The 26,221-nt window shown below is 42.5% G+C and overlaps 2 protein-coding genes and 1 pseudogene across 3 annotated transcripts in view; 2 read left to right on the top strand and 1 right to left on the bottom strand.

Annotated features, from left to right (window-relative positions):
* FRMPD4 (FERM and PDZ domain containing 4) overlaps positions 1–26,221 on the bottom strand; it is a 558,281-nt gene that overhangs the window by 462,329 nt on the left and 69,731 nt on the right. The gene's annotated exons all lie outside the window — the stretch shown is intronic.
* On the top strand, positions 506–905 carry LOC105235775 (annotated as a pseudogene).
* On the top strand, positions 4,540–5,388 carry LOC100470415 (E3 ubiquitin-protein ligase SIAH1-like). Its single transcript, XM_019795048.1, has one exon. It carries the CDS (start codon positions 4,540–4,542, stop codon positions 5,386–5,388), a length of 849 nt encoding a protein of 282 aa, XP_019650607.1.

Below are 26,221 nucleotides of genomic sequence, written 5' to 3'. Positions count from 1 at the left end.
TATTTAAATAATTTTTAAAAAGTATGCACACATCTACTCTTAGTGCCATAGTTTGTAGCCCTTATTGATGCCATAGTTTTTCTTCTTGTTTGTCTATTTCTGAGAAAAAGCCATGGTCCTTCTATGACTCTAATCTGATTTACAAATATATGTGTTCAGTAATGGCTCTAGATAAAATACAATACTGGATAAAAAGTACAATACTGAATACCAGATATAAAATATGTCACTGAAATCTAAAGACTGTCCTTTAATTTATACTTACTTTCATAATTACTGATGGTTTAATCTTCTAATGCAGCTTAATAGTACTAATTACCTCATTAGTTATGCATGCCAAAAATTTTTCCCTTTTTTTCTGGTATAGAGAAAGCATGAATTTCAATATCTAAAAAAAAATGTCTTAGAGAGCTAGAGTCAGAATCTGTTTAGAAGCCCAGAGTGAGAAGTTTCTCCCCGCTACGTGGGTAGGGATTTGGCTGGTTAGGATTTGAAGAGGCTATCAATGGACACCCGGAAGGATATTCAACCCCCAAAGCCAACAGCCAATGATATAGGTGAGGAGAATGTCACATGAGAAAATAAAATCCAGGGATCCAATCACATGCAGAGAATATGGATGCAGGATAATGTACTTTTAAGGACTAAAAGATTGGTGGTTTTTGGGGCGCCTGGGTGGCACAGCGGTTAAGCGTCTGCCTTCGGCTCAGGGCGTGATCCCGGCGTTATGGGATCGAGCCCCACATCAGGCTCCTCCGCTGTGAGCCTGCTTCTTCCTCTCCCACTCCCCCTGCTTGTGTTCCCTCTCTCACTGGCTGTCTCTCTGTCAAATAAATAAAATAAAAATCTAAAAAATAAAAAATAAAAAAAAAAATAAAAGATTGGTGGTTTTTGATGCTCGATGAAACACAGAATTCAAAGGATTATCTTCGCTTGTATTTGGATTTGCTGTTAAGGTTGTATGCTTTCAAAAAAAAGAAGATTTTATGTGTTTACTTGAGAGAGAGAAAACACAGGAGAGGGAGAAGCAGACCCCCGCTGAGCAGGGAGTCCAATGAGGGCTCCATCCCAGGATCCCGAGCAAAAGACAGACACTTAACCGACTGAGCCACCCAGGCACCCCAGGTTTTTTTTTTTTTTAATATTTGTGTGAGAGAGAGATAGAGAGAGACAGAGAGAGAGCACAAGAGCAGGGAGGAGGGGTAGAGAAAGAGGGAGAAGCAGACACCCCGCTGAGCAGGGAGCCCCATGCGGGGCTCAATCCCAGGACCCTGGGATCATGACCTGAGCTGGAGGCAAACGCTTAACTGAGCCACCCAATATTGTACAGTTTTGTTTTTTTTTTTTAAGATTTTATTTATTTCTTTTAGAGAGAGAGGGGAGAGGAAGGGGGAAAGAGAGAACCTCCAGCAGACTCCATGATGAGCCTGGAGCCTGACGCAGGGCTTGATCTCATGACCCCGAGATCATGACCTGGGTGGAAATCAAGAGTCAGACACTTAACGGACTGAGCCACCCAGGAGCCTCTGTTGTACAGCTTCTGATTTGTGCGCTTATCTTTACGATTACAACTATAAACCCATGATTTCATTTTAAAATCCATCTTGTATTTAGCATCTATTAATAGTTTATATAAAGGAAACGTTTTTGCTCAATTAAAAATTTTTTAAAATAAAAACACAGTTTAGTTTTCTGATGGTCAATCAAAAACCAGATTACCTAAAACCTTCAGTTACCCTGGCCCCTATTTTGGTGGAAGGCCTCTCTTCGCACAGCAAAGGCATGGGGAAAGTCAGCTGCTATTAACTACAATTCATCCTCTCATTTCTCCTTGCTTTACCCTAATTTGTCCTTCCAGTCAGAACATATTATTTCATTCTCAAAGCCATTACCAGCCTTATCTTCCCCAACGGGATGTGTGGCATCAAGCACAGTTGGGCTCTCAACGGTCACCATCTGATGAGCTCACTACATTCCACACTCCGATGCCACTCCGATGCCGCACCGTCTGCCCAGCTTCCAGTGGAGGGGAGGACGGTGTTTGCAGGTGGAATGGCAATGTGGGGATGTTAAAAGAACCCATTCAAACCCATCCTATGTGTTATTAAGCCTAGTGTTTAGCACAGAGCACACAAAGGAAGAATGAACGAGCGAATCACAAGTAAATAATCAAAATCAGATAACACCAGGGCAAGTCATTCTGCAGATGGCATTTCAAACAGGAATAGTGATGAATTCTCAGGAGTTTGATTAAAACTAAATGGAGAGGCTGGTTTTTATTCCTGGTTTCTAGCTCTTCCCCAAGCAGTGTCCCATCCGTTAGCAAGTTGTTAGCATGTTTTGTGTTTTGTTTTGTTTTTTTTCCCCAACTTTGTAATTGCTACTCCATTGCTTGGTCTGGTTTTCTAACACCCAATCCCACTGCTCCTAAAAGTGTTATATACATATATAATTGCATTTTAAATGAAAGTGAATTCATTTTAATTTTGGTTTGGATATTTCTTAACACCCCTGGAGATGGCTGGCAACATTCCAGGAGGCTGCAAATCAGAGTCGCCAAAAAGTGCTTTAGGAGGAAAACCAAGCGTGTTGCTGAGTAGAATCATCTCAGTGGTATTTATGCACCTCTCTGCTCATGCCAGAGCAGACACTCAACAGCCTACTACATAACTTGTCTCGAGCACTGGGTCATTTCTCGCCTTCAGAATTGACTTTGGCTCACGTTGTAATTAATCTGCACTCAAAGGTTCTAATGTAAGTTTTATATTGTAAAATGCCAACACAGCAATCTACCTTTAGCATGGTGCTCACTCTCTTTGTCTCTTTACGTGCACACACACCCCCTCACATTCAGCCCTAATGTTAAAAGTAGCCCTCTGCCTAGCTCAGCTGGCCATGCAGTCTACCAGCCCATTCTTGCTCATACTGGTTCTTTTGCTGAACCCCATGGGACCATTTATAAACTTAAATAACGGAAGCACATATGTGCAGGAGCCAGCTAAGAAATAAATTAACCAAGTATTTCATTTCCCAGTGGATTATGCAGAAGGAAATTTAACTGAGCATCTTTTGTATTTTTATTTGTTAAATCTGAAAACCTTACACATATACCATTTTGAGAATCATTTGGGTTAAGGTATCTTACTTTTGAATTAAAAGTAGTCCCTAGGAGGGTCACACCCTCATATCAATTATTTTTTGAAGTTTTATTTAAGTAATCTCTATCCCCAACGTGGGGCTCGAACCCACCCCAAGGTTAAGAGTGGCATGCCCTTCCCACTGAGCCAGCCAGGTGCCCCTCCTCATATCAGTTATTTTACAGTCCTTACCATGCATTAATGTCCTCAGAAAACTGGATTTGTGGTTGCCTGGCTGGCTCAGTCAGTGGAGCATGCGACTCTTGATCTTGGGGTTGTGAGTTCAAGCCCCATGTTGGGGGTAGAGATTAAATAAGTAAATATTCTTTAAAAAAAGAAAATTGGATTAGTGAACAGGAACAGATAGCGTAGGAGAACTTAGAGCTTGAAGCGCTTGTAGCTTTAGTACTGGGTAAGAAGGCTACACAGAATTTACGACTATGAAACACATTCACAGCCCCGCCCCCTCCGGGCTGCCGGCGCGCGGGGCCCTGCCTCCTCAGGGCTGCCTGGGCAGTGTGCGCTCTTTACCCGGGCGCGAGGCGGGCTCGAGAACGCGCAAAACGAGGGCGGCGGCGCGCGGCCCTCACAGCCGCAGAGCGCGCTCTCGAGCGTCGGAGGCGACCGTTGAAAGGCGCGCTCTCGAGCGTCAGAGGCGACCGTTGAAAGGCGTGGTCTCGAGCGCCGGAGGCGACCGTTGAAAGGCGTGGTCTCGAGCGCCGGAGGCGACCGTTGAAAGGCGTGGTCTCGAGCTTCAGAGGCGACCGTTGAAAGGCGCGCTCTCGAGCGCCGGAGGCGACCGTTGACAGGCGTGCTCTCGAGCGCCGGAGGCGACCGTTGAAAGGCGCGCTCTCGAGCGCCGGTGGCGACCGTTGACAGGCGTGCTCTCGAGCGCCGGAGGCGACTATTGAAAGGTGGGCTCTCGAGCGCCGGAGGCGACTGTTGAAAGGTGGGCTCTCGAGCGTCGGAGGCGACCGTTGAAAGGCGCGCTCTAGAGAATCGAGGCGACCGTTGACAGGCGTGCTCTCGAGCGCCGGAGGCGACCGTTGAAAGGTGGGCTCTCGAGCGCCGGAGGCGACCGTTGAAAGGTGGGCTCTCGAGCGCCGGAGGCGACCGTTGAAAGGCGCGCTCTGGAGAATCGAGGCGACCGTTGACAGGCGTGCTCTCGAGCGCCGGAGGCGACCGTTGAAAGGTGGGCTCTCGAGCGCCGGAGGCGACCGTTGAAAGGTGGGCTCTCGAGGCGACAGTTGAGGGGCACACTCGAGAGGCGGCGGCAGCCCAGGGAGTCCCGTCGGTGCCGGTGCCGGCTCAGGGAAGAGGCGGTGGCAGGGGTTAGCGGCAGCGACGACGGAGCGCGTTTGAGTGACAACCGCGGTCTGAGCCGTGCTCTCCGCCTACAGAAATGAGCCGCCCCACTTCAACCGCATTACCTCCTGGAACCTCGACGTGTACACCATCCCAGAGGGTGCCTATCCTGGCTGGCACAACCACATCCAACAGCGACCTGGCAAGTCTTTTTGAGTGTCCAGTCTGCTTTGATTATGTGTTACCACCCATTTTTCAGTGTCACAGTGGCCATCTTGTTTGTACCACCTGTCGCCCGAAGCTCACTTGTTGTCCGTCCTGTCGGGGGCCTCTGGGATCCATTCGCAACCTGGCTATGGAGAAAGTGGCCAATTCCGTACTTTTCCCATGTAAATACACCGCTGCTGGATGTGAAATAACTTTGCCACACACCGAGAAAGCAGACCACGAAGAGATGTGTGAGTTTCGGCCTTATGTGTGCCCGTGCCCTGGTGCTTTCTGTAAATGGCAAGGCTCTCTGGAAGCTGTAATGCCCCATCTGATGCATCAGCATGAATCCATTACGACCCTACAGGGAGAAGATATCGTTTTCCTGGCTACAGACATTAATCTCCCTGGTGCCGTGGACTGGGTGATGACGCAGTCCTGTTTTGGAGTTCACTTCATGTTAGTCTTGGAGAAACACGAAAAATACAACGGTCACCAGCAGTTCTTCGCAATTGTCCAGCTGATAGGATCACACAAGCAAGCTGAAAACTTCGTCTATCGTCTTGAGCTAAATGGTCACAGGCGGCGGCTGACTTGGGAAGCGACTCCACGCTCCATTCACCAGGGAATCGCCACAGCCGTTATGAACAGTGATTGCCTAGTCTTTGATACCAGCGTTGCACAGCATTTTGCAGAAAATGGCAACTTGGGCATCAATGTAACTATTTCCATGTGTTGAAATGGCAAGCCAACATTTTCTGGCCAGGGTTTAAAACCATTGCGGTCAATTTCACAGAGAATAAGCAACCCATTTTTGCCTGTCAACCTGAAACTTTTGATAGGTCTAGACACATGAGGTAAAAAAAAGAAAAGGCTGTTAAATACAGGAAACAGCTGCATATAGTAACTCTAGTATATTTTAAAAGAAGTCAACAGTAAACCATTTAAAATAGATAGATATAGATATAGATATATACACCCAACATGGGCATCTCTTGTATTAAGAAAGAAAGCATTGTTAAATAATTCTGAATTTGTGTTGCCGATTGTACTGTTCAAATATACTGTTTTGTGTGTGTGCCTGAGAGTTGGTTGTGTGTGTCTGGTTTGTTTGTTTTTGCCTTTAACCAAAAAGCTATGTTGAGTGGTCTTGGACCACTGCTTTTCCCCTTTGTGCGTCAATACATAGTGTTCCTGTGTGTGTATATTTTGTGTATGTGTATTTGCTAATTTTTATTCTAGTCTTTCATTAAATTTTACTTTCCTTTCCATAATTCAGGTTTTTTCTCACTTTTTTTTTGGTGCCTTTTTAAAGTTAGTGTCTTTCTGATATGCATAGTTGTTTATGGTAAAGCTTATACATAGGTGTTCAATAAATATTTCCTTTTCCCCCATTAATCAGTTCATTAAAATATTTTAGGCTGCAGCTCTTTCTACCCGCAGGTCCTACCCCTGTGTTTTAATAAAATCACCATTTGCATCGGAGAAAAAAAGAAAAAAACAAACTAAAAAAAGAAATAAAAAGAAAAAAAGAAAAAAAATTAAAAAACAAAAAACAAAAAAAAGAAAAAAAGAAAAAAGTTGAAAAAAAAAACAAAAAAGGAAAAAAAAGAAAAAATTAAAAAACAAAAAACAATAAAAAAGGAAAAAATTTAAAAAAACAAAAAACAAAAAAATTTAAAAAAGAAAAGGAAAAACAAAAAAACAAAAAAATTTAAAAAGGAAAAAATTTTTAAAAGGAAAAAAATTATAAAAAGGAAAAAATTTTAAAAAGAAAAAAAGAAAAAAAAGAAAAAAATTAAAAAAATATAGAAAAGAAAAAACAAGAAAAAAAATTTAAAAAGAAACAAAAAAAGAAAAAAAAATTTTAAAAAAGAAAAAAAAAAAAAAGAAAAAGAAGAAAAGAAAAAAATACATTCACCGCTTTTGAGAAGATATGAGTTCCAGAAGGGAAAGGTAACAGCAGAAGAATTATCAGAAGCTATTTAAAGCAGCTGTAAGATGGTCTCTGTCCGTCTGCCTGTCTGTCTGTCTCTTTCTCCAGTTGAGTCATACCTTTTAACGTATTCTTTGAAAGGTTAGGGAATACTGATATATTTTTTTTAATACCAGAAAAAAAAATCTGGTGTGTTTTTTTTCTTCCAAATATCTTGGACAAATCACATGTTTAAAATTTGTTCTTCGTACGCCTGGGTGGCTCAATAGGTTAAGCATTCAGCTCAGATCATGATCCCAGCATCCTGGGATCCAGTCCTGCATCGGGCTCCTTGCTCAGCAGGGAGCCTGCTTCTCCCTCTGCTTGATGCTCCCCCCTACTTTGCTCTCTCTAGAAATAAATAAAAATCTTTAAAAAATAAAATAAAATTTGTCCTTGTATTTATTGGTTTTGCAGAAGAAGGCATCGTCTTACACAGTATTTGTAATCAAAAGCAAATCATTTATTTAAAAAAAGGCAGTTTGCAAAAAATGTTTTTGTTCTTTTACAATTCTCAAAGAACATCTGGCTAATTAAAAAAAAAGAACCACATTCAGAAAGTAAAAATGGGCCAGTGAAAGTAAAAGAAATAGGAGAGACTGGGAAACAATGGCGAATTTTGGTGAGGTTCCTGGTAGTGGCTGGGGTCCTGTTGAATATTATTTCTGGGTTTACATTGACCCCTGCAACATTTGAAATTGCAATCTTCTTTCCGAAGGAAACCTGGACTTAACTTCACACAGTATTTGAATGGCCTGTGCACTCACTTACACTTCTGACTATACTGTTAGTTCCATGAAGGCCAGGAATCTTTTATTCTGGTGTCCCAGAGCCCAGCTCATCCCTGATTATATGGTGGGTGAGCATAAACATTTCCTCCCTCTTGTGGTTGACTGAGTTGATATGTCTGGATTTAATTCAAAGGCCGCACACCTCAACATAATCTAGTTCATAGATCATTCCAACATTGTTCCCTCCCTGCCCCGATCCCACCCAACAGTGGTGTTTGCCAATCTAATCTCCCTATGTTCCCTTGGGTACCGAATAAAGTATCAGAATGGAGACAGAAGCAGAAAAAGAAATGGCAAATCTACTCCCATGTGACCTTCTTCAATGGGTTTTCCTCTCCTTATTCTCTCTCCTTCGAATTAGGCTAGGTCTATATGGCTGACCATACATCTTTGTTTGCTTAGGACAATTCTGGTTTATGTCTGTTGCCCTTTCACTCTCAGAAATGCCCTGGATTGGATGGTCATCTCACAACACTCAAGAACTCATGTTGAGTAGGAAGGTGCTATAGAAATAACCAATAGAGCACACCAATGCTTGTCCTCAGAATGGCCATGACAAAGACATTCATGCCAGTTAATCAGTGCTCTACTCAAGAACTAGAAACCAGAATTAACAGACTCATAAGGTGTAAAGTACTAGGGTTTTTAATCTCATCTGTTGGCTCCCAATGCTGGTGAAAAGCCTAGCTGCACGGAAGACTCACTTAGGCTCCAGGAACTTTCAAAGCACACAGAATCACATTCCTCCCCCTAGACTAGGAGCTTCTTATCTAGCAAATCTGGGTAGGGCTAAGAAATCTATATATTTTTTAAAGTTCACCCAAATGAGTCTTCTAGAACCTGAGGCTCATAAATATTAAGTAAATTTCTACGGTGGCCCCAAGGTTGAAACAGAAACCTCCCTATCTCCCTGACTTGAATCCATGATAAAACAGAAAAGGGAAATATGTTAACTGGGGAAAAAAACATCCACATCACAATTTTAGCCACTGTGACATTAATCACAATATTCCATGTGATTATGTGATAGCTCCTGCCAGAATACCTCCTACCAATTCCACAAGCTTGGTCTTATCTCACTTCCTGTTTAAGAGATAACTTCAAAAGGAGCAGCTGTCATGCATAAAATTTGATAGATGATTTATGCAAACAAGATAAAAAACTAATTTATCTTCCACTAAACATAATGAAAAACACCCAATAAATCCACCAATTGATCCAGCTTTCTAAACATGAAAACCAAGGCTACTCTCCAAGTCTTCACTACATTCTTAATATTTTACCTGGCAACAAAGACAACGTAATAAAAACCTGACACAGACCCAAGAAAAAAGACAGTCTTATCCAATGGTGACCAACCTTGCATCCCACACAGTCAAGGAATTCACAAATGACTGTGAATTCTAGAAACCTGTTGTAAAAATGGGAATGTACCCCAATAAGGCCGCTCAAGCTCCATGAAAGGCCAAGCATGTTTGCCCTTCACCAGAATCCTATCAACTCAATGTGGTAACTGTGGCTTCTTAAAAGCTCGGATGAACTTCTCATGTCACTATCAGAAATTCCAGATCATGTCTGGTGGATTAGAGCTTCTCACTAGCGAGGATTACAGTGCAGCGCCAGGATGAAAAGAGTTTAAGTTTGTAACTGACCTTAGTTAGATACAAGCAACAAATATAACAACAGGTATTGCTGAAAAGCTCGTCAATAACCTGAAAGTTTCCTTTATTATTTATTACTACTTCAACTGCGACAGTGCTGTCAGGTTACTGTAAAGCAGTTTCTGCAATGTGCTCTCCCAAACACTGGTGCCATGAGATTTTCGTGAATGTTAGGCAAAAAGAGGATTCTGGGATCAGGTGAGTTTAGCAAAAGTCGGTTTAAACAAAGTTCAAGAGCATCCTTAAAGGCATGATAACTTAGAGTTTTTAATATGCTTTTGTGAAGTATAAATCCCAGGAGGGGAGGGTATGATACTCAGCATTTTCAAAATGTATTTGGCCAGGGACGCCCCGGTGGCTCAGTGGTTAAGCGCCCGCCTTCAGCTCAGGTCATGATCCCAGCATCCTGGGATCGAGTCCTATGTCGGGCTCCCTGCTCAGCAGGGAGCCTGCTTCTCTATCTGCCTGCCACTTCCGCTGCTTGTGCTCTCTCTCTGTCAAATAAATAAGTAAAATCTTTTAAAAAGAATGTGTTTGGCCAAAGGTTTTCTTCTGTAGTGTAATTGGAGGAATATCCTGGGGTACCCTAAAATATACTTTGTGAGCACTGAAACAGACAACTGACAGTTACACATCATTGATAAAATCTGGACCAGAAACTAATCAGAAAACCAGTGGACACGGGTAAATCAATTTGACCGTGTCACTTCATCATTACTGTTAATTTTTTTTCTTACAAATTAACATTTCTACACACACATCAACACACCATAGAAATAGTCTTTTAAATCGGGAGTAGCAGATGCCCTTCTCCATCCAACCTGTGTTCTGCTGAATTTCATTTCCCCCAACTGCTGGGGAGCCCACAGTTCCTTATAGAGCTGCCTCCCACTGCTTCTGGGGCCCCTCAACAAGGCTCTTGAGGAACTCCTGTTTGCCCTTGTGAATTCTCCCATGTACTCCTCTCTTGGGGGCACATTTGTGTAGAGATCCCTCCTCAGGGCCTTCCAAGGCCATGAGGGAGCTGCTTCCCATGGGGTTCCACTGATGAACCACCAGGTACCCCTGATGCCAAGTACCACCACCTCCAGAATCACCAAGGGACAGGTGCCATCAAACACCGATAACACCGTCCTTGAGATGCCATGTGTGCTTTACTCTATGTTGCATTTTGTCACATATGACATCAAAGCAATGTTTCTTTATACCCTTTCCTATCTTCCAATATAAACACAGCTTTCAGATTTTACTTTCAGAAAGCAACTTTCCACGGACCGCCCCCATTTCTACACATCCTTCCAGCGGAGGCCCTGACTGCCTTCTGTTCAGGACTAATTTTTCAAAGATGTCCGTATAGGGAGCAGACTTCGAAGATCTAGTGCTTCCCTCCTTCGCTTCCAAGCAGAGAGCAGGTATGCTTGCAGCCTGGAAAGACAGAGATCATTCCAGCCTTTGGAGCAAAGGGTATACATGATTATTTCCACTCTAAGAGATTTGGATTCTCTAAGCTCAGGGCTCCTTTCCTGCAATGGAAACCACTGCATGCCCTGCACCCAGCTGCTCCTCTTGGTGTTGCCCTATGGGAACTGGCACTCAGAACAGACACAAATGCTGATACTCTGGCTACTGCTTGGCTGTGAGCAATACGCTGTCTCTTGTCTGTGACAGGGGTGTTTGGGTCTTCCTTCTGTCAGCATCCATGAAATTGTAGCAGGCTACCTTCTTAGCTTGCAAGTAAGGAAAGAAGATCTCTGACCCAGGACACGATGGGGGGCGGGGGTAAGGGGGCACCTGTCTGGCTCAGTTGAAGAGCATGTGACTCTTGATCTCAAGGTCTTGAGTTCGAACCCCACACTGGGTACAGCAATTACTAAAAAATATAAACTTAAAAAAAATGCTCACATCCTTAAAAAAAAAAAATCTCTGACTCCGCATAGATCATGACATTTATATTTAGTAACATTTTGTCTGGAATTAAGATCTAAAAGCAGATTTTGGGAGCGCCTGGGTGCTCCCAGATTTTGGAACTAGAAAAAAATCCAAGTGAAATTCACCACTTTACTCAAGTACCCCTCGTCGGGATGACTGAGAATTTGACATTGAGCTATTTGTTCTTGCGATGAATCTCCCTCCAACCCACCAGCGGTCCTCAGTTTCTTACGACTAAAAAACAAAACAAAACAAAACAAAAATGCAACACTGGCATATACTTGAAACTTGCTGAGGTCTTGTGCCAGACAGCGATCTTTTCATTTAATGCTGACAACATCTCTAGGAGGTAGTTACTACCACTCCAAACCAGGCTGGCTGATGCCATAGGTAATGAGAGGGGCCCACCACCCCACATGCACTGAACCCAAGGACAGCCCAGCACTTCGGCCCGGCCAGGTTTCACCTTCATTTGCCATTCCTCTCGCTTACATCATTATGTTCTCCCTCACTGTCCACACCCGTAAAAGAGAGCTTGCTTGTGAAATGCTACAGGTTGCTACAGCACTCATTCCGAGCAAGACAGCAAGGCTCTTCCTTGTCCAAACGTCTTCAGGTAACACTACTCCAGAGAATTCCACACATTGAAATGCTGCTAGCTCTGTATAAAAGCAGCAGCTCTGCCATCAGAAAGCTACATCTGAGTTATTTTTGTTGTTGTTCCATTTTCAGTTAAGCTATGGAAATCAAAAGGCAGAAGGGCAGGAAAGCCTTTCCATTCAGACCTGAATTACATCAGGATTTAAGAGCAGGCAGAGCCCTTAGAGAAAGTTGCTATTGATTAAATATTAGCTTCACTGTTACGTAAAGTGCCAGCAGGATGGCCATCTATCCTTCCTTAGTTTTGGTTAAACAATTTTGGACCAATTTATGACGAACAGTGAAACAGTTCTGCCCTCATCTTATTTGCCATAATCGCTCCTTCTATTTCTTCTTCCCTTGGGTACATTAGTGCTCACTTATACACACAACCTTGCCGTTAATAAAAAAGATTTATGTGCCAAGTAAGATTTTATTCCTTCCATCAAATGTTTACTTAAGGAGGCTTTATTGCATAAAATACTATCCTTACTCAGTGCACAAACAGATTTATCTTTCTAAACTCATTTCCTTTCTTTCCATACTTCAAATCTTAATCTGTTGTGCGGATTTTATTTAGCACTAGAATTCTGACTTAGCATATTGTCTGTTTCTTATATAGGATCTTTAAGAAAGAAGTTATTACTGTTACTGTTAGAGGCTTGCAAACTGGCACAGCTGCTTTCTCAAGATGTACAGAAAGGATGGTTTATTCAAAAACTATCTTTGGTACAGCAGGGCCTATACAGATTGGAAATGGACATTTCCTAACTGGTACAAATTTAGAAAACAAAGAATTAATTCATATTAAAATGAATGTAAAAACTTACGTCTTTTATGCCAGTAATACTATTCAGAGATATTCATCCTAGGAAAGTAATTCCAAGTAAGAAAAATAAAAGCTATCTGAACAGAGGAGCACACTGAAAGGTTGAACTTAAGAACACAATATCAGAGCCAAACTAAATCACAAAAGGCATTTGCAGTCCCCCACTTACCAACAGAGACTTTTGGATAAAGATCAGAAGGAAACGCAAGAAAGGAAATTACACTGTTGTTAGGATGGTGGAGAAACAGGATACACATATGACCCTTACACAACACGGGTTTGAACTGCGCGGATCCACTTATACATGGATTTTTTTTTTTAGTAAATACAGTATTGTAAATCTATTTTCTCTTCCTTATGATTTTAAAAACATTTTCTTCTCTCTAGCTTATTTTAAGAATACAGTATATAATACATATAACATACAAAATAGTGTTAATTGGCTCTTTATGTTATTGGTAAGTCTTCTGGTCAACTGTGGGCTATTAAATTTTGAGGGGAGCCCACATTTGTAGACAACGGCACCTGACTGGCTCAGTCAGTGGAGTATGCGACTCTTGATCTCAGGGTTGTGAATTCTAGTCCATACAAAGACTTCTATGCCCGTGTACATAGTCACTTTATTCATACTGGTAACCACTGAAAACAATTCAATTGTCCAATATCTGGTGAATCAACAAAATGCAGTACATCCCTACAACAGAATACTACTAAGCAATAAAAAGGAACAAATCACTTGTATGTGAAACAACACAGCTGACCACCAAGTGTTTAATGAGTAAGCTTAAGGGTTTCACAAAGATTAGAAAGACAACTACCAATTTCAAACGTCAAAGAGATACGGGTAAGAAAGCAAGCGAAGTAGAGAAATTGATCTGGTGATTTAAAGACACAACAAGTGCATACCTGGACATTCTTCAGGAGCCCAGAACCCATCAGGACTAATGTTCATTCCCATGAAATTAATATGCTATTTGGGACATGTTTGACGAATGAGTTGTCCCTAGAAGTTCACATCATTTTACCTTCTCTAAATTACCAGCCATCCACAACTCCATCTAATAGTATTCAAGTAACCATTAACATAAATACATATCTATTTGGGAATGAATTTAATTTTAAAGAAAAGTAAAAGATAAAGAAAAACGAAGAATTAAGTTAGAAAGTATGTAAGCTTTGGGGGCGCCTGTCCGGCTCAGTCAGTGGAGCATGTGACACTTGATCCTGGGTACAGAGATTACTTAAAAAATAAAATCTTTAGGGGAGCCTGGGTAGCTCAGTTGTTTGGGCACCTGCCTTTGGTTCAGGTCATGATCCTGGGGTCCTGGGATCAAGCGCTGCAACAGGCTCCCTGCTCAGTGGGAGTCTGCTTCTCCTCCTCCCTCTCCCCCTTCCCCTGCTTATCCTCTCTCTCTCTCTCAAATAAAGTCTTGAAAAAAAATAAAATAAATAAAATCTTGAAATAAGAAAGAAGGAAAGCAAGCAAGCAAGCTTTTATTTAATCTGCCACACCCATAGATAAGCATAGAAAGTATCATTATTTGGACCATGAGATTATATTCTAGATTATAAACTTAACTATAATGGAGAAAATATTATGTTAACCACACTGATTCACTTCCTAGAAACAAAGGACACATTTCCCAGTACCCTTTGCAGTTGGGCTGAGGTCCACATGCCATTGTTCTGACCAACGGCATGTAATAGAAAGAGATTTAAGCTACTTCTAAACCTGGGGCGCCTGGGTGGCTCCATCAGTTAAGCATCTGCCTTCGGCTCAGGTCATGATCCTGGGGTCCTGGGATTAAGCCCCACGTCTGGTTCTCTGCTCACTGGGGAGCCTGCTTCTCCCTCGGCCTCTGCTGCTCCCCCTGCTTGTCCATTCTCTTGCTGTCAAATAAATAAATGGAATCTTCAAAAAAAAAAAAAAAAAAAGCCAGGCACCTGGGTGACTCAGTAGTTAAGCGTCTGCCTTCGGCCCAGGCCCTTACTTTGGGGAAGATAATTTTAATTTAGCTGCATGGCTTTGTGAAAGCTGGTTATGCCTGTGAAGGAATACTCATATTTCACTTATGCTTTATAAATAAACAAGAGAGATAACTGGTAAAAAAAAAAATCTCGGGGCGCCTGGGTGGCACAGTCGTTAAGCCTCTGCCTTCGGCTCAGGGTGTGATCCTGGCTTTCTGGGATCGAGCCCCACGTCAGGCTGCTCTGCTGGGAGCCTGCTTCTTCCTCTCCCACTCCCCCTGCTTGTGTTCCCTCTCTCGCTGGCGGTCTTTCTGCCAAATAAATAAATAAAATCTTTAAAAAAATAAAAATAAATATTTTTAAAAGCTATTTCTAAACCTGAACTCAGAAAAATCCTCTATGTTGGGGGGTCCTGGCTGGCTTAGTCAGTGGAGACTCTCGATCTCGGGGTTGTGGGTCGAGCCCCACGTCGGGTGTAGACATTACTTAAAAAACCAAATAAAATCTTAAAAAAAAAAAACAAACCTTATGTGTTAGGTACACTTACTGGGGATGGGGGTGGATTAAAGACTGGAAAAGGAACAAAAGGTTTGTTTTAAGTTCTGCTTCTTGATCTGGCTGGTTAAAGTGTGCTCTGTTATAAAAATCCCTTCAACTGCACACTCATGATGGTGCTTCTCTCTATATGTTTGTTAGAGTTCAACAACAAATTTATGGAACATGATTTTACATCTCTCTTCCCCTTCCGTGGCCACTTCTGACACGACACATTTTTGATGACCGAGTTGCACGACAGACGCCATCCCAGTAGAATGCCAATGATGGGGTTGGTCCCTTATTGCCGCACAGACTGGCACAGCCTCCCAGTCTAACGTCATCTACTTGGTCACAGTTTGCCTCCATAGAGGGCGTGGTACCAAGGAATACTAGTACTGGTGGCCTTAAAGATGCAGCCATAAAGCTTTATGACAGTATTTTGTAAACAATGGTGCATGGACCATTGTATCAGAAGCATCTGGGGTGTCTGATTAAAATCCAGATATTCCAGGGGCGCCTGGGTGGCACAGCGGTTGGGCGTCTGCCTTCGGCTCAGGGCGTGATCCCGGCGTTGTGGGATCGAGCCCCACATCAGGCTCTTCTGCTATGAGCCTGCTTCTTCCTCTCCCACTCCCCCTGCTTGTGTTCCCTCTCTCGCTGGCTGTCTCTATCTCTGTCAAATAAATAAAATCTTTAAAAAAAAAAAAAATCCAGATATTCCAAAGCAGAATTTCTAAGAAGGATCAATGGGAAACTGATTTTTTTTTTATACTGAGTTCCCCAGGTGATTATTATGCATACAAAAACTTGAGAACTACTATTATAGTGTGATGACAAAAGTCACAATAGCTGACAAATACTAAACTATTGTTTTAATACTCTTAAGCAAGGGTATTAAAAATACAAAGGCTTACCCTTTGTCTCAGTGGATTAAGGCATGAGAGTCAGCTCCTCCTCATTATAGAATCATAGATAAAAGCCCTTGATTGAGCACAAAAGAGCTAGATGCTAAGTGCCGCTCTAGGCTAATTCTCAGTATGAGCCAGGTGAACTCACCCACATTGTGGCCGCTGCAGGTCCTTCATCAGAAAAATTTGAAGAGCTGCCCTAGGATCTATGATTTCAAATCATTTTACTAAAAACTATTCATATAGCAAATCTTAGGTGCAAGGCAGTACACAGAAAACAGAAGCATAGCTATTTCAGCTGGAAGGAGAGGGAGCGACACTGATCGACCCCCAGGACCTCCAGCTGCGAGGGCCCCAGAGAAGACACAGAACCATAGACCCAGGAGCAAGAGTTCAAAATCTCTGGTCTAGGGGGTACCTGGGTGGCTCAGTTGGTTAAGCGTCCGACTTAGGGTCAGGTCATGATCTCGAACCACGGATCCAGTTCCCCACTCAGTGGGGAGTCTGCTTGTCCCTCTGCCCCCTTCGGCCCCCCCCCCCGCTCCTGTTCATGTATGTGTCTCAAATTAATAAAATATTTTTTTAAAAAAATCTCTGGTCTAGCTCATCTCTTAGGCTCCTTATTTCTTGAAATTCTGACAGTCATGATTATGACCCTAAAAAGCCTTTAATTAAAGCGGACTCTACCATTTTCCTATGTTTAGAGCAGACTTATTCCTCTACTCCCAGTTGGAGGAGAGGGCGGGTTATGCTGGGAGGGGAGAAAAACAAATTCCAGAGATCTACTAACTCTGACTATGAATTCTATGAACTCCCATACCTACATTCTCAGACAACTCTGTATTCTTCGACCAGAAAGATTTCTGTCCTTCTGTGAGTACAGTTCACAGGCGCTAGCCTCTCCTTCCCAGCAAGTGTGGCCCATGTGGCACTTCCTATGATCACAGTCTGCATTATCAGTACGTGACCAAATATTCTGTCCTTATGGGCAAGGACTCCCACGACTGCAGCCATTCTGGAAAGTCAGTGGAAATCTCTCCACAAATTTCTTTTAACCAAATATCATTGCACATTAATAGGGTGTTATTAATAATTGCTTTTTCTAAAGAGTTCATCTCATAAGTTCCTAGCTTCTTGTCTTGACCTCTTATTTTGGTCTCATTAATTCTTTTGAAATGTTTTTTAAAAAATTAAGGATGTGAATGAACCCTAAAGACTAAATTCCTTTTTTAGAGAGCTTATTTCTCAGGTCCAGTCAGACAAGAACCAAAATGAAGAGGCATCTTGATTTCTCCGGATACCTTTACACTATCTAAATACAAAATTCAGTGTCAGGTTAAATATAACCTTACTAAAATTTGCCCTGTGATTGATTCACTGTATTAGCGGACAACTAAATGGAAAAATAAATGTACAAAATTAATTCAAGTAGCAACATGTTTTGGGTCAGCAAACGTTTTCTGTAAATGTCCGGAGAGTAAATATTTCGCCTTGCAGACCACATGACCTCTCTCATGAGTGCTCAATACTGTCACTACATAGTGAGAAAGCAGCCAAAGACAACATGTCAATGAATGGGCTGGACTGAGTTCCACTAAAACTTTATTTACAAAAACAAGTGGAGGGCTTGATGTGGCCAGTAGGCCACTCTGCTGACCCCTGACTTAGGCAGAAATTTTGTAAGGGGTGGAAAAGTATTATTTCCTGAGATGAACTGTAATGACTATCCAGTTTGCCAACTAAAAGTCTCATTCAAGCTTATTACCCCAAGAACGTATGTGGTAGAACAACAAAATGTTATTTCCTATTATACTTTCTTTAAAAAATAAATAGATAAAGTCCTTTAAATATCAAAGGGAAGTTTCTTTTTTCTACTACCTATTAAAGGATTCATTCGCCAGACGACCAACAAGAAGGGTTCATGATCTACTCTCTTTCTTTTTACCTTTCCCTTTCTTTTGGTAAATCCCAAAGGAACCCTGCAGAACCTTACTCTCCAAAGACCACGAAAAATTACCCCTGCAAAGAGGTTAGTCCACACATAAGCAAGTCAGTAGCAGAACCAATGGATGACACTGAGACATCAACCTCACCACCCACAATGTTTTTTAAATAATGTCCATTGACTTTTCTTAGTTGTGTGTGAGATATACATTCATCTTCAAGACAAGTGTCCTGGTGCCCTCCTATCACATACACATTTCACATCGTCTGAGATGGTCACAGTGGCATCCCTTTTACATAGAATTTCTGCAGCCCCCAGAAAGGTGTAATGAAAATTTTAAACTGAGGGCAGAGCAGAGGCCTTGCTTAGGCACAGGGAGGAAAAGCAATCACTTCCAGATTTTAAGATTTGATTTCGGACTCAGAAAAACAAACATACTGATTATTAACACACGTACAAGAACAGAGGTAGAGGCTGGGAGTAATCCTCGGTGTTTCGATTTAGACTTTGATGTTATTTGGGTTCTGGGACCCAATTTCAATGGAGGGGGGGTTTAGGTTCCCCACACCAGCAAGCCAACCTTGGACACCAGCTGGGTCTCCTACCATTCAACTCAATTCTCACACTATCTACCCTGAGGCAGCACCAGCTTCTACAGATTAAAGGCTCAATGCTATAAAACTGCCCCCCCCCCGATTTCTGAGGCCAAGTGCTAGTCCAAGTTGTCACCTGTGCTTCTAATAACTGGCTATAAATCAGATTCCCACAACCCTCTCCTTGGGTTCTATTAATTTGCTAGATGGGCTCACAGAACGCAGAAAGCAGAGAAACATTTGACTTACTGGATAACCGGATGTAACTCAGAAACAGCCAAAGAGAAGAGCTGCATAGGGCAAAAGGTATAGCTAGGGAAAGGGCGTGTAGCCTCCATGGCTCTCCAGGCCGGCCACTTTCCCCACATTTCCAAGTGTTCTCCATCCCGGAAGCTCTCTGAGCGCCATCCTTTTGGGTTTTATGGAGGCTTCATTACATAGACATGATTGATTACATCATTAACCATTGGTAATTGGTTCAACCTCTAGCATTCCCCCAACCCCCCGCCCTGGAAATCAAGGGGTGGAACTGAAAGTTCCAACCCTTTATTCAAGGTTGGTTCCCCTAGCAACCAGCCCCCTTCCTCAGGTGTTTTCCAAAACTCACTTTATTAACATAAACCCCATTGTGGTGGAAAGGAGCTTGTTACGAATAACAAGATACCCATTACACCCTCCTGGGTCTGAAGGGATTTCAGGAACTGAGGACAGGAGAGCCAATATTCTAACAAAAGATGCTCCTATCGCTCAGGAAATGCCTGCCTAGGGTTTTGGGAGCTGTGAGCCAGGAACCATGGATGAAGACCAAATATGTATGAAAAATAAATATTGCTCATGTGCATGACCAAAATACGTTTTTATAAATCATGACATTGCAGGTGTTTTCTACTGACAGGGAAACAATGAACATGACTTCCAGGTACCAAGATGAATGAAGGTTTTAGAGAGGAGGCAGCACATGGCAGAAGATTTGTTAGCCTAGGACCCTAAATGATGTTGCTGTTAAGGTCCACGGGGGTGCTACGATATCTACAGTTAAAGACGGGTAGGTGGGTGGCGGTGGTACTTTTATCTTCCAGACATAATCACAGCAATATATATTCACCTCCTACCCTTCTTACAATTTGACATAAACACCCTTCATTGAGAGGCGACACCTATGTTCCATCTATTTGAACTGGAGTGGCTCCTTGTGACGGCCTTGAGCAACAGAACACAGAAGAAGTGGCACTATGCGACTTCCCAGACTAGTCAGAAAAGGTGGGACAGCTTCCATTCCGCTCTCTCTGGGGACACACGCACGGGGAAAGCTGAGCTACCGTGTCAGAGCTCTGGAGGCCTGAAGCTGCCATACCGGAGAGACCCTGGCGCAAGAGCACACAGGGCTAGGGAGTGAGGCCTGTGGAGCCCCCACTGCTCCAGTCCCCAGGTGTGGGGACTGAAAAGAAATGCTGTGCCCTGTCGGAATTCCTGCCCCACAGAATCTGGGAGCGTGATAAATGCTAAGATTTGGAGTTAACTGTTACACAGCCATAGTAACCGTAACCGGAATGGCTGGATCTAGAAACTGTATTTTAGACCAGGGGTCAGCAAACTTTTTCTTTAAAGAACAAAAAGGTAAATATTCAAGGCTTTGCAGGCCTTGTGGTCTCGGTCGCAACTCTCAACTCCGCTTTTGTACTGAGAAAGCAGCCGGGCAACATGCAACTGAACAGGCAGGACTGGGTTCCAGTAAAACTTTATTTACAAAAGCAGGACTGGTGCCTGATGTGGGAAACAAAGACAGAAGAAAAATTATTAAATTTCCTTACTACCTACAGCCCATTGACAAGCCCTTGAAACAGGCAGAGCGACATTCCTCTAGGGACTCAGCTGCCTGGCTGTTACTACTTTGCTACGGACAAAAGGCACTCTTAGCCCAACACCCAAGATCCTGGAACCCCACTTTAACATACAAACATTCCTTTGGAGGGGCGCCTGGGTGTCTCAGTTGGTTAAATGTCTACCTTGGGCTCAAGTCATGATCTCAGGAGTCATCCTCCCCCTTCCCCCTCCCCCAACAGGCTCCTTGCTCAGCGGGGAGCCTGCTTCTCTCTCTCCCTCTGCCCCTCCCCCTGCTCATGGTCTTGCTCTCTCTCTGACAAATAAAGAAAATCTTAAAAAATAAATAATTCCTTTGGAATTTTAAAAATAAAATAATAAAACATTAAAACAAAATAAAATAAGAATTCCTGTGGAAACTTCCTTTATCTCTACCCCTCAAAGATACATGTCAGCAATCATCCCCCAAGCATTATGACCCACCGATATACATCTGAAGGGTCTCATGACTCAGGTTGTATTAGACACTCATAAATGACCCTTTCCCAACAATAGCTACTAGCCCCCTCAAAGTCCTGGAGACCTTGCTTCCAAAATTCCTTAGAGATTTATGCTCTCCCTAACCCCCTCCCAACTTCAAAGTATATAATAGGCCACTCCTCATGACCCCACTGCAGCTCTTTCTGCCCACGGGTCCTGTCCCTGTGCTTTAATAAAACCACCTTCCTGCACCAAAGATGCCTCAAGAATTCTTTCTTGGCTATTGCCTTCGAACCCTAATGTTTCTCCTACATCAGTGGGGAGCAGATGAGGACAGATCTGGTCTACGTTATATAGCTTGCTGACCCCTACTCGAGGCAAAGGAAGAAACCTGACGTTAGGTCCAGACGCAGAAATGTGGCTGTTTATTCTAGAAATTACAGAAACAACCCTGGAGGCAAAATAAGATACTTAGAGATCAGGACAGTTTGGTACTTAAGGACATGGCCTATGGATCCAGATTAACTTTTGGCAAGCCGCGTACCCTCAGTTTTGTCACATCATCTTAAAATGGGAGATGATACTATCTACCTCTTAGGTCACTATACGTGACCTTGGATGGCAGGTACGGGCCTTACAGCGATGCCTAGCACATAACAAGCACTACTTAAATTCCTGCTGCAATTTCTACTGTGGTTAACCAGGGAAGAAGCTACAGAAAGAAAGAGGAGGGGGCACCTGGGTGGCTCAGTTGGTAAGCATCTGCCTTCAGCTCAGGGCATGACCCCAGGGTTCTGGGATGGAGCCCCACATCAGGCTCCTTTCTCAGCAGGGAGCCTGCTTCTCTCTCTGCCTGCTGCTCCCCCTGCTTGTGCTCTCTCTCTCTCTCTGGCAAATAAATAAATAAAATCTTAAAAAAAAAAAAAGAAATAAAGAGGACACAAACATGAGAAATATGGCAGAAGAGGGGTGACTAGGTGGCTCAGACTAAGAGCGAAATAGTATTTTACCTGTAAATGTTAACTTACATATAATTACAAATTAAATATTACTAACATTTTATGATATTTGATAATTACTATATATAAAGGAATGATATAAATAGAAATATATATACCAAAATTATATGTTACACATTTATCTATGTATCAGTTTTTTACTTAAACATGATCTCTTGAGCACCTTCCCATAAAATTAAGGTGAGTTTTATAAGACAGATTTTTCTTTTAAGATTTTATTTATTTGAGAGAGAGAGAGTGAAAGAGAGAGCTAGAAACAGACTACCCACTGAGCAGGGAGCCCAACGTGGTGGGGCTTGTTCCCGGGACCCTGAGATCATGACCTGAGCCGAAGGCAGATGCTTAACCAACTGAGCCACCCAGGTGCCCCTATAAGAAAGATTTTTAAAGGATGTTTACTAATCCATCTACTCCTGACTGTAGGAGACATACATTGCCATATGCAGCCCAACAGCATTCACATGAAGATGTAGCTTTTAGTTCCTAAGAAACATCAAGAGTTTAGTAGGGATATCTACTATGACATGATGCTCTGCTTAAAAGGTGACAAGAGAATTCTGTGACATCTGTGTTCTAGAGCCCTATTTGTCCAAAATCACTCTTTGCCCTGAGGTTTCTTTTAAATCTTAAGATTTCTTACAAGCAAGCAATACATTTTATATTCTGCCTTCAGCTGTGATTCATTAGTCATTAGTAAGCTGATCTACAACAGGGTATAAATCATAGCAGAAAAAAACAAAAAAATGTATAAACTGAGTTGCAGGTACAAACTAAGTCCCAACTTATCCCTAGTCTGGAACATTGGATCCTATAGAGCTAAGTGACACCAGACTTTAAAAGGAAAATATTATGTATCTGATGGCAGGAGAATACCTTCGTGCATAAAGCCTGCACTTCTTAAACAAGTTTATTTGGTATTTTTAAAGGTCAATAATCAGGAACAAGCTACTTCAAAAATGCCAGTTGCTAAGAAAAAAATACGTATACGAAGAAAAACTTCAACCATTCATACTGCTAGAAAGCTTTTATTTTTAATTAACTTCAAACTTGATGAAGAACTTAGTAAATCATTATTATTAAGTTGATATAACATGACAACCTAGGAAAATATTTGAAATGTGTTATAATAGTCCCTTAAATTTCAATATTCCAAAATAAAATAGCTACAGATTCTCAATAAACATTCCTAACTCCACCTTAAGTATTAATTTGATTTGATTTGATTGATTTATTTTTAAAGATTTTATTTATTTGACATAGACAGCCAGCGAGAGAGGGAACACAAGCAGGGGGAGTGGGAGAGGAAGAAGCAGGCTCCCAGCAGAGGAACCTGATGTGGGGCTCGATCCCAGAACGCTGGGAACACGCCCTGAGCCGAAGGCAGATGCTTAACGACTGCGCCACCCAGGCGCCCCTGATTTATTTTTTTTTTAAGTAGGTTCTAACACCAACGTGGGGCTCGAACTCAGACCCGGAGATCGAACTCCACTTTTGAGTAGATTTTAAAAACATGTATCCCAAAGGCAAGTCAAATAAACATACCAAAAAGATATGTACTCTTCAGTATATGCCTACCTGAGTAAGACAAATGTTTTAAGGACACTGCATGAAGCAAATAACTGAGGGCCAACACTTAAGCCATTTCCAGTTTCATAAATAATATGAGAAGTCCCCTTAGCAGATTTTGGTTAAGCCATACCTTTTTTACCCTTTCTTATTTTCCACAAATAAAGTAAAGCATCCTGAGATTGCAGGTAAAAAGCAGCACACAAAATTTCTCCAAATATGTAAAGCCCACAATCTGAAAATTGAGACGCAAGCCATTTGGAAAATACTCGCTAAGTCAGTACTTATCCAAGAAGAACCTCAACTGGAAAACATGTATCAAACAAAAATGACTAAATTCCCATCCATCATTTAGAACTTACAGCAAAAATCGGGCCACTCAAGGAAAGTACTCTCAGGGAGTCAATTCCTATTTTGAAGAAAATATGTCCCAGCTTCTTCATGACAAAACATTTTCAATAAATTCTACATGCTTTCTACCCATCCTTCAACTTTCATGTGTGAAGAGACTAATTCTTAATTCTAGCAAAATGCATTTATATTGTATGCTTTTATTTTTTAAGTACAGAAATGAGAAGCGTCAGCAAAAATTATGCCTTTATTCTAATTTCCAAAAGCATTAGGAGTAAGAGAATTAACATTCATGAACTCTCTGCTATGTGCCAAGTACTTCACCCTAAAGCGGGCCATATCACCGAATGAAGACTTGAAAGTAGATTCCATTTTGGAAGGAACCTGGCAAACAGAAGCCAGAGCTCTATAACCTGAGAAGTCAGAGCAAATTATCAAAACTGAGGGTCAGAAACAAGGAGCCAGGAAGAAAGGCAGCTATGGCCATGGCCTCTACCAGTCAGACACTGGGTCTCAGGAAGAAGGCAGTGAGGGAGCCTTGATGGAGGGCCTTCAGAGTCGAATCCCAACGTCCTTCGTTCCTCATACAGAGGCTGCTTTTAGGCAGCAGGATGGAGCGATGAAAATGTGATCAAGGCCAAAGGGCCCACAGGGCCCACAGGGACCACTGAGCTGAATGCAAACAGCTTCATCAAGTGATCCACCTCGAAATAACCATAGGTCCTAACTGACCAATTACAACCAAGCACAGTTCCTAAGATTACCAAAAAAGGGAAAATTCCATATGTTCTCATACGCCCTTACTCCCCCCCCAACTGTGGCCCCTTAACGCCACCTCCTGGCAGACAGTCTCTCCCTCTGCTGTCCTGCCCGTTCCCATGAGGTGTATTTAATAAACTTCTATTTCTTTTGCTCTGCCCCAGGCAAATTCTTTCATCACCCAAACGGCCAGGCCAGCCTGCACCCGATTACGGCCCCACATTTGGTGGCCCCCTATCCGATTGGAGCACCCCCCACCTCAGGTCCCAATTTACAGCAGAATGTTCAAGTATCTTTATGTCCTCACACACAAACAGCCCTGCCTTCTTAAGAGAAACCAGCCAATCAAACAAACACCCAAAACAAGACACCGAAACAATGTCATTGGGACTTTTTTACCCAAGTAGGCCCCTTGTCCAAAATGGGGCTTGAACTCAGGACCCCGAAATCAAGGATCGCATGCTCTACCAACTGAGCCAGCCAGGCACCCCAATATCATTGGAATTTCTAATAAACTATGAAGAGAATTTGAAGATCCAATGAGGGGCGCCTGGGTGGCTCAGTTGGTTAAGGGCTTGCCTTCAGCTCAGGTCATGTTCTCAGGGTCCTGGGACCAAGCCCTGCATGGGGATCCCTGCTCAGTGGGGAGCCTGCTTCTCCCTCTCCCCGTCCCCCACTCATGCTCTCTCTCTCAAACAAATAAATAAAATCTTAATAAAATAAAATAAAATAATAAAAATCCAATGAAATAGCATTAAAATTTCTGTACATCTGGGTGAGGGATGCAGGATTTTATCATGAAAATGAGAAAGAGATGAAAGCGATTAGCAATTACTAAAGAACTAGCTAATTTTCATGACAACCATAACGTGATTATGAACTTTTGACTCACTAACTTGAGATACCTTGGGTTATGAAATCTGTCCCCTTGAAAGTGGATTAGTTCAAAAATAGATTTGGCTTCAGGTTATAGTGACATCAACTGGATAGAAATTTACTTTTCTCTCACATAAAAGTCTAGGCTGGTATGTCAACACCGTTCTGTGAGTTGTGGGAGTGTTACAGCGTCCCATGGTGCCAAGGAGCCCCCTCCTTTCCTCTAGACGCTCTGCCATTCCCACCATGCTGTTCTTGACCACAGGGCCAAGATGGTGCACCACTAGGTCTGCATTCCATTCTGAAGGAAAGAGGGCAGAAATTAATCTTGCCTAGCTACAAGGAGTCTGGGAAATGTGTCCCACTAAAAAAAAAACCCCAAAACTAGCAGCCCTGAGATCAAGAGTTGCATGCTCCATGGACTGAGCCAGCCAAGTGTCCTGAAAATTTCTCTGATTAGGGGTGCCTGCCTGGTTTAGTAGGTAGAGTATGTGACTCTTGATCTTAGGGTCATGAGTTCAAGCCCCACCTTGGGCGTAAAGCTTACATAAAAATAAATTAATTAATTAAAAAAAAGAATTTTTAAATTATCAAACAGGGGGTCAACAAACTCCAACTCACAGACCAAGTTCAGCCCACTGTGTTTTTACAGCCAGAGGGTTAAAAATGGTTTTTACGTTTTTTTAAAGATTATTTATTTGAGAGAGAGAGAGCAAAAGAGAGAGAGAGCACACACGCCGGGGGGAAGGGGCAGAGGGAAAGGGAGAAGCAGACTCCCTGCTGAGCATGGAGCCCAGTCTTGATCACAGGACCCTGAGATCGTGAGGTGAGCTGAAGGCAGGCACTTAACCAGCTGAGCCACCCAGGCGCCCCACGAATGGTTTTTACATTTTTAATGGTTATTTAAAAAAGAAAGAAAGAAAAA

The sequence above is a fragment of the Ailuropoda melanoleuca genome, chromosome X (assembly GCF_002007445.2).
Source record: "Ailuropoda melanoleuca isolate Jingjing chromosome X, ASM200744v2, whole genome shotgun sequence".
NCBI lineage: Eukaryota > Metazoa > Chordata > Mammalia > Carnivora > Ursidae > Ailuropoda > Ailuropoda melanoleuca.
Note: the sequence above shows the minus strand (reverse complement) of the source record. Positions and strands in the feature narration are given on the sequence as shown.